Source organism: Chlorocebus sabaeus, chromosome 4, assembly GCF_047675955.1.
Source record: "Chlorocebus sabaeus isolate Y175 chromosome 4, mChlSab1.0.hap1, whole genome shotgun sequence".
NCBI classification, from domain to species: domain Eukaryota; kingdom Metazoa; phylum Chordata; class Mammalia; order Primates; family Cercopithecidae; genus Chlorocebus; species Chlorocebus sabaeus.
Window position 1 is genome coordinate 66,588,187 of NC_132907.1, and position 9,625 is coordinate 66,597,811.

Here is a 9,625-nt window from a genome sequence, read left to right on the forward strand (position 1 = left end):
GCTACCGTCTGGTGGTTACTAATTGACAGTCAATTCCACAAGAAAAGTAATTTTCAGTAATACTTAAAAATAGCATGCAGAGAACAATGTCACTTTGCTAATTTTATTGCTGTTCTATATAGCAATATTGGAATATAATGTGAATTAACACTACTACACTAAAAGCAAAGTATTTCTTCTGCTTATCGGTCTTGTCTTCTTTTTGCCCTTTCCTCATGAGGAAGAAATGCAAAGATGTATCTCAGATAGATGTACACACAAATGCATAAATAGATATATTCTTCTATATAAACAATACAGGAGAATATATTGGTAGCAGTACAATCATTTCCTTCATCTTGTTTTACTAAGGAAATATTTTAAATTCAAAGTCCTAATAAAGTCAGATACAACACAATGGGTAGAAATGAGTTACGTTTTACTGTGAAAATATACAGTTTGGTCTTTAATGGAGAGTCCTAAAGTTTCAGGCAAATTGGAAAGCAGATGCCATTTTTGAAGAATAACCTTTTGTTAGCTCCAGCTATCTTTTTCACATGACAATTGTACTTTATCTACTATTGCCAGATAAGTTGAATTTATTTTTAAAAGAAGCTAGAAATTCCCATACGAAATAAAATCTTCAACTTTTAAAATATGAAAAAGAATTTAAAAATTTATGGGCATATCTATAGGATAAAAGCTATCAGGGGCTGTCTGTTTACTTTCTCATTTTCTGGAGTTCTGACTTTATATCACCAAACGAATACAAATTAAACCAAGAATCATTATTTCTCTGCCTGTTTAGGCAAGTACATAAAATCACGAGTACTACAAATCTTAAGTAATGAAAATAAACTTTACCTATTAAAAGAATTATTAGCAATTGAGAAAACAGTCCAGCAAAACTAAAAATAATTTTGTATTACACAAACTTGTTAAAAGCTGCTAAGGTTTGTTCAGACAATTTCTATGAAGTAGAGTTATTTCCCTTATCATTATGGTAAAATTTTTTTTTCTGGTTTTGACTTCCCTTAGAAATCAGTGGTTATTTGTAATCAAAATGGTTGATTGAACATAGGTGATTATTACTCCTAGTACCAGAATCTCATTAAAAAAACTGAATAAGTAATTCTAAAAATTACCATGAATTTCACTGTTGGAAAATCATACAGGCCACATCACCTACATGTGTAAGTGTTTCTTGAAATAAAATGCATATGATAATGATTGTAGAGATAGTTAAATTCAGTGGAACAGAAATCTGCTCTTTTGTATAAGCAAAGGAGCCCCTGCCTTCCCCCTGGAAACCTTGAAAAAGAAGTGAGCCCTCTACCTTCACGTCATTATCGGATTAGCTCCAAGATGAGTAGTAGAGAGACAGTACAATTTTGTGTTGTTTTCATTTCTTGTTTGTTGTTATTTGTCTTTTGAAAGTGGTCCTGAGACTCTTAGGACAGATGTTTTAAGGACTGTGAAACAGCTGTGTCTCTGTACCTGTTTTACTTAGCAGCTTGTTTCAGTATTTTTCTCCTTTGAAAAATTCTGTGCACCCCCATTTAGATACTGAAGAAAATTGCCTTTGGAGACACCAGCCTAGAACCTGGGACCTAAGCAAAAACCCTGGATACTTTGCCCACAGAAATGGCTATCTCTACTCCAAGAAGGCACTGTCCTCACACAACCTTAGAAACAACCTATACTTGTACACCCAGATAGAGCTCCTTTAATCATTGTCAGAGAAGCAAAAAGTTTTATTTAGATTAAGGAAATATATGCAAACAAACAACATATCTCAGTCGATGCCCCTATTTGTAAATATTAGAAGATAATTTCAGATACAATTTTTTTAATTTGAGATAAGCCAATAGGATGAAGGAAAAATAAATATAACAAACCCTCAATTGCAGATAAATAATGCTGGGAAAGGAGTATACATTTTCAATAAATAAAATGAACACCCTCAAAACAATAATATCCCATCCAAAACTAAGATTAATTAGGCTGTTGTAAAAAAAAAAAAAAAAAAAAAAAAAGCCAAGGGTTGACTTCTTTGAAACCAAAATTTGGCTGTCAGAAAAAAATGCATAAGATATTAAAATGAAAATTGAAAACTGGATATTGTAAAGAATAATTTTTTTTGTGCCCTAAATCTCTAATAGTGGTAGGTTTTGAAATGTTTGTGTAGAAAGTCATTTTTTTTTTTTCTGCTAAGTCATATGCTTATTTGAACTCTCTTATTTTTCCTCAACTTTCATTTTAGCTACAGAGAGTATCCGTGCAGGTCTGTTCCATGGATATGTTGCACTAAAGTATTGAGCATAGTGCTCAGTAGGTAGTTTTTCAACCCATGCTCTCCCTTCCTCCCCACTCTAGTAGCTTGCAGTATCTGTTGGTTCTATATCTATGTCTGCAGTTGCTCAATGTTTAGCTCCTACTTAAAGTGGGAATGTTCAGACTTTGCTTATCTGTTACTGAGTTTACTTAGGATTATGACCTCCAGTGCTATCCATGTTGCTATAAAGTACATTATTTCATTTTTTTATGTCTGTGTAATATTTCATAGTATATATGTACCTACCACATTTTCTTTATTTAATCTGTTGATGTGCACCTAGGTTGATTCCATGTTTTTGCTATTTGTGAATAGTGTAGTTTTAAATGAATGAGTGCATGTGTCTATTTGGTAGAATGATCTATTTTCTTTTGGGTATATACCCAGTAACTGGATTACTAAATCAAATGGCAGTTATTTGAAATTTTTCTAAACTACTTTCCACAGTGACTGAACTAATTCACATTCCCACCAACCATGTATAGACATTCCTTTATCTCCACAGACTTGCCAGCATCAAAGACCAGTTCTTCAAATCAACCCAGTCAAAGAAAATCATAAAATGAATTAAGAAAGAGAAAACAAAATCTGGAATAAATATGAGACTAAGATACCAAATCCATGATTTATTGCCATTCCTGAGAGATAAGAAGAGAGAATAAACAACTTGAAAAAATATATTTGAGGATGTAGTCCACAAAAAATTTTCTAATTTAGGTAGATAAGTTGACATGAAAATCCAAGAAATACAGAGAATCCCAGTGAGATACCATACAAAATGACCATCCCCAAGGCACATAGCCATCAGATTTCAAAAAGTCAATTCAAGATAAAGAATCCTAAAGGCAGTTAGAGAGAAGTGTCACGTACAGAGGGAACCTAATCGGGCTGGCAGCAGACCTCTCAGAAGAACCCTAACAAGGAAGAAGAGAACGGGGACCTATTTTCATTGTCCTATAAAAAAAAAATCCAACCAAGAATTTTATATCCTTCCAAACTAACCTTCATAAGTGAAGAAGTACCATTCTTTTCAGACTGAAAAATGCTGAGGGAATACAATACAAACAGACAAGGCTTACAAGAGGTCCTAAAAGAAGTTCTAAACATACAACTGAAAGAACAACATCTGCTACAAAACACAACAACAAAACGAAATCACACATAAGCACATAGGCCACAGGCGCTATAAAGCAATTACACAATCAAATCAATATAAAACAAGCTAATAATAAAACGACATCATCAAAATGTCAGATATCAATACTAAATTTGAATTTAAATGGGTTAAATGTCCCACTTAAAAGACATAGAGTGGCAAGGTGGATAAAAATATAAGATGCAACTATCTGTAATCTTCAAGAAAATTTATATATTGACACCCCCATGTCCAAAATATAAGTATGGAGTAAGATCTGCCATGTAAATGGAAAACAAAAATAGCAGGAGCCACTATTCTTAAATAATATGAAACGTATTTTAGAATAATAAAAATTAAAGATGGACAAAAAAAGGAACGTTCCATAATGTAAAGGGTACAATCCAACAGGAACACTTTTATTTAACTAGCCTAAATACTTAAATTTCTATGCACCCAACACTGGCACATCCAGATTCATAAAACAAATATTCTTGGCCTATAAAAATACTTAGATAACCACAAATATCAGTGAGTGGGAGATTTCAACAAACCACTGGTAGTGCCAGATATATCATTGAGGCAGAAAACTGACAAAGAAATTCTGGACTTAGATTTGACACCTGAGCAAATAGACGTAGTAGATGTCGACAGAATACTCCTCTCGACATCCACAGAATATGCGTTCTTCTCATCTCCGCATAGAATATATTCTAAGACTGACCACTTTCTTGTTCATAAAAAGTCTCAACAAATTCAAAACAATTTGAATCACAGCTAGCACACTCTCAAACCACCGTGCATTAAAACTATAAATGAATATCAGCTGGGCGCGGTGGCTCACGCCTGTAGTCCCAGCACTTCAGGAGGCCGAGGCGGGCGGATTATGAGGTCAGGAGATCGAGACCATCCTGGCTAACACAGTGAAACCCCGTCTGTACTAAAGAATACAAAAAATTAGCCGGGTGTAGTGGCGGGCGCCTATAGTCGCACCTACTCAGGAGGCTGAAGCAGGAGAATGGTGTGAACCCAGTAGGCGGAGGTTGCAGTGAGCCGAGATTGCGCCACTGCACTCCAGCCTGGGCAACAGAGCAAGACTGTCTCAAATATATATATATGTGTGTGTGTGTGTGTGTGTGTGTATAAATGAATATATATGATGTATATATAAATATACATCATATATATTTATATAATGAATACATATAAATATATATAAATGAACATCAAGAGGATCTCTCAACAGTACACTATATATATAATATAATATATATAAATGAATATCAAGAAGATCTCTCAAAAGTACACAAATTCATGAAAATTAAAACATTTCCTCTTGAATAACTCATGGATGAACCTTGAAATTAAAGCAGAAATCAAAAAAATTATTTGAATTAATAGAGACATAACCTACCAAAACCTCTGCAATACAGCTAAAGCAGTGTTAAGAGGAAAGTTTATAGCCCTAAAATACCTTGATTGAGAGTTAGAAATATCTCAAATTAGTAATTTAATTTTGTACCTATAAGAACTAGGAAAAAAAAAGAACAAAACAACCTAAGAGCTAGCAGAATAAAATAAATAACTAAAATTAAGGAAGAAATGAATGAAATTGAGATGCAAAAATCTATAGAAAAGATCAGTAATACCATGAGTTGTTTTTTCAAAAAATAAAGAAGATTAAAAGACACCTACATAGACTCACAAAAAAGAGAAGATCCAAATAAGTACAATCATACATGATAAACATGACATTATAACTGATGCCACAGAAATACAAAAGATCCTTGGAATAGTGTGAATAACTCTAGGCATACATAATAGAAAACTTAGAGAAAATGGGTAATTTCCAGAAACAGCCTCCCAAGATTTAATCAGAAAGGGATTCAGACACTGAGTAGACCAATATTGAGCTCTGAAATTGAATCAGTAATAAAAATTCTACCAACCAAAAAAAGTCCTGAACCAGGTGAATTCACACCTGAATTCTGCCAGATGTACGAAGAACCGTGACCAATCCTACTGAAAATATTCCAAAAAACTGTGGAGGAGTGGCTTTTCTGTTATTCTTTCTATGAAGCCAGCATCAGTGCAATACCAAAATCTGGCAGACACAACAACAGCAAAAAAGAAAACTTCAGGCCAATATTCCTGAAGAACACAAGCACAAAAATTTGTAGCAAAACACTAGCACACTGAATGTAGTATATGAAAGAGTAAACATACTACAATAAAGCAGGATTTATTCCTAGGATGCAAGGCTGGTAAAACATATATAAATCAATAAATATTTACCATCTAAACCAAATGAAAAACAAAAACTGTATGATCATCTCAATAGATGCAAAGAAAGCTTTCAATGATATCCAACATCCATTCATAATAATAATAATAAAAACTTGAGTGAATAGAAATGGAAGATCGTGTCTAAAAATAATAATATCTATTTATGACAAACCCACAGACAACATCATACTGAAAGGATAAACAGTGGAATTATTTTCTTTGGGAACTGGAACAAGACAAGGATGCCCCTCTCACCACTCCTATTCAACATGCTCCTTGAATTACTAACCATAGAAATCAGATAACAGAAAGAAATAGAAGGCACCCAGAGAGGAATGGAAGAAGTCAAACTATTTATTTTCACCAGTTATATAATTCTATACCTAGAAAATCCTGAGAACTTTCCCAAAAGGCTACTAGAACTGATAAATAATGTGAGGTTTCAGGATGCAAAATCAATGTATAAAAGCCAGTAGCATTTCTATACGCCAACAACATCCAAGCTGAGGATCAAATCAAGAACACAATCCTACTTACAATAACCACAAAGACAATGAAATACCTAGAGATACTGTTAACCAAGGAAGTGAAAGATCTCTACAAGGTGATCTACAACACACTGCAGAAAGAAATCCGAGATGGCAACAGTAAATGGGAAAACATCCCATGCTCATGGATTTGAAGAATCAGCATCATTAACATTGCTGTATTAGTGTGTTTGTGTGTTTCTGATAAAGACATATCCAAGACTGGGTAATTTATAAAGAAAAACAAGTTTGTTTAATGGACTCACAGTTCCATGTGGCTGAGGAGGTCTCATGGCACAAGGCGAAAGACACTTCTTACATGGTGACAAGATGAAACTAGAGAAGGTAAAGTAAAGAACAGATTCTCTCCCATAGGTTCTGGAGGGAACTTGTTGATTTTGAACACCTGGCTACTCGAACTATGTAAAATAAATTTCTGTTTTTTGAAACCATCCAAGTTGTGATAATTGCTATAAAAACTTCAGAGAACTAATCCATTCCTTGTCATGTTCTATAGATGTTGTATTTGAGCATAGAGACGTTGGAATCTTTCCACAGCTTAAAATGTAGTAAGGGTGGAAGGAGTAGGCATTGCAGAATGATACTGTTATGAAGTGAAAGGAATTATGTTAATGTAGTGATTTCTGCATTTGCAAATGCAGGCAATTTTTTAACTATTCAGTAAAGCATGAATTACCTAATACACTGGTTTAGTGCATTTGATTGGTTTAGTCTGTGCATAAGAGTAGATAGGTCCTGATATAATGCCCTCCAGGCACATATTGGAAAATAAAATTGGTCATCTTAGCAGGCTAAATGGTGCTCTCCTCCAAAAAAAAAAAAAAAAAAGTCTTTATTAGAGTCTCAGAAAATATCACATACCATGACAGAAGGGTGACTACTACCTTATATAACAAAAGATGTGATTAAATTTTGTCTTTTGACAGTAAGAGCTTTTTCTGGATTCTTTTGGTGGGGTATAAGTGCAATCACAGATATCCTTATGAGAGAGAGGCAGAGAGGCAGAGCAGAGGAAGTTTAGAGAAGACACACAGAAGGGAAGGGAATGTACAGATGGAGGCAGAGGTTGCAGTGATATACATACAAGTTGAGGAAGGCCACTCTGGCAGCTACCAAAAACTGGAAGAGGCAGGGAATGGAGTCTCTTCAGGTCACCTAAAGGAACACAGTCCTGCCAGATTTTGGACTGTGAACATCTGGACTCTGTGAGAGGATATATTTATATTGATTTAATCCACCTAGTATGGGATAAATGATTATAGCAACCACAGGAAACTGATACATTCATAAAAAAGAGAAGGCAGCAGTTTAACCAGAAAAGCTGGATATTATTTGGTGTATAAAATGACAAAGAGGGGCTAGTGCAAATAAATTTCTAATGCAGGCTATTACAAAAATTATGAATACTCATCACTTTGATGACTAATTTAACCACAAAAACATAATATTTTGGAGTGTATTCACACTATGCCAAATTGTATATTCTATATCCTATAGTAGAAACATTTATTCAGCCAAGAAATATAAAATAAAACTCTATAATATTTATAAATACTGTTTTAACTCAGAGCAAGCATATTTAAAGTAAATTACCCATGTGAAAATGCAAAACTACAGTTAAACAGTCCCTAAAGTTAATGTGTCCTGAAGAAAGAGAAGACCTTTTTAGTCTACTTAGTAAGGCAATCTAAGAACATCCTGGTTGCTTTATTTTTTATTATATACATTTTCATTTTCTTAAACTTTATAATTTTTATTTTAACAAACATGGAATAGCAAGTAAAGAAAATTTAACTTATTCATTGCTTCTACCATTGAATAATTAGATTTTTAAAATCAATATTACCTCAAATAATATGATAAACTCAAGTGATAAATCTATACTTCTACTTTTTTTATATTAGCTCCAAAGGGCAAATAAGCTGATGATTTCAAACATGTTCTATTGCATTTTCTACAAAACAGCATCTTAGAGAAATATGGAGTATACTGTAAACTCTTTTACTTTAAGATTATTGCTACAATTTGGTTAATTTAATAGGTATAAAATATTGGCCTTCTGTATTAATTCGTGTGTAATTACCATTCAGTTAAAACCTAAGAAATTTAAGTAGCAAAGTCAATCACAAAATATTTTTGATGAAAAAAATTAACTACAAGTTATAAATACAAATATTTATAGCTTATAAATATTTTACAATGTTTGCTGCGGCTTCTGAATATATTACATAGGCAGCATAGTCTTTCCTTTACTCAAGAATAATTTATTTATTTATTTATTTGTTTATTTTTTTCATAAATTGATATTTATTGGCATCTGAAAAAGAGGTGCCTCAGCCTTCAAGGCTGGGACAGAAGTTGGGGAGGAGCTGCTGTCCCTGGGCTCAATACCAATAGACCTTCTTGTATTTCCGAGTCTCCTTGATCCCCATGGCCTCCATCACCTCCTCCTGTAGTGTCTTTAGACGGGGCACGTAGGTTCTTTCTAAAGCATCCTCCACTGATGTGTCTTTGGGGCCATCAATCCATGTTTCAGGGACGATGCCATCAGCTCTGGGAAATTCGGGTTTAGGGATAATTCTCCCCGATCGTGTGGAGACTCGTACCCGCTCTCCTGCTTCAGTATATCTCCACTCAATCTCAGTGGGTTTCCTGTCCATAGGATCCACAAGTTTGACCTGGCGGTGGAGCAAGGGGGCTTCACTAGGGATCATGGTTCCTCGGTAATCCATGGTCTTGCCAATGTAGCGGTAATATGTGTTCAGCCCTCCCACGACCACGCAGTTTTGCTGCCGGATAACTTGAACCACTTTGCCCTGCTTTCCGGCATCCTTGCCTTCTAGGATCTCCACCGTGTCCCCACAGAACAGATACCAGTCTTCATCAGAGATGGGTTCCACAACCACTGGGCGCCGCCTGCTCCATGGGGCGTTCTTCCTCTTGTCTGCCAAGGAGCCTGGGGGGCTCATCCCATAGCAGTAATTGGGGGGCAGAGTGACCTTGGATGCCAAGGCCAGCAGGGCAGAAAGGCGCATGCCTGGAGGCTGTAAGAAATCCCTTTGCCAGCAAAATGCTCAGAAATCTTCCTTGTCAGCTCTCCACTTTCCGCGGCACTTCGGCTGCTCAGCACATAAGAATAATTTAAATTGAAGAGATCCTTATCACAAAGCTGACATGATCAAAATAAACCAATAATAATCTCAGTTTCAACAAAAGAACAAGGGTGCTTTGGATAAAAAGCTCTGAAAATATGGCTGATGATTTATTCTCTCTGGTTTATGTTTCTTACATTAGAACCATTTTTTTGGTTTATGCTCTTCCATCTCTAGCTGGAATATTATA

The 9,625-nt window shown here is 34.9% G+C and overlaps 1 protein-coding gene across 1 annotated transcript; it reads right to left on the minus strand.

The window, feature by feature from the left end:
• Nucleotides 1-8,576: 8,576 nt before the first annotated feature.
• Nucleotides 8,577-9,415, minus strand: LOC103215073 (large ribosomal subunit protein uL24m). The gene has a single exon (XM_007961267.3). It carries the CDS (start codon nucleotides 9,316-9,318, stop codon nucleotides 8,668-8,670), a length of 651 nt encoding a protein of 216 aa, XP_007959458.1. The 5' UTR covers nucleotides 9,319-9,415; the 3' UTR covers nucleotides 8,577-8,667.
• Between the last annotated feature and the right edge of the window lie 210 nt (nucleotides 9,416-9,625).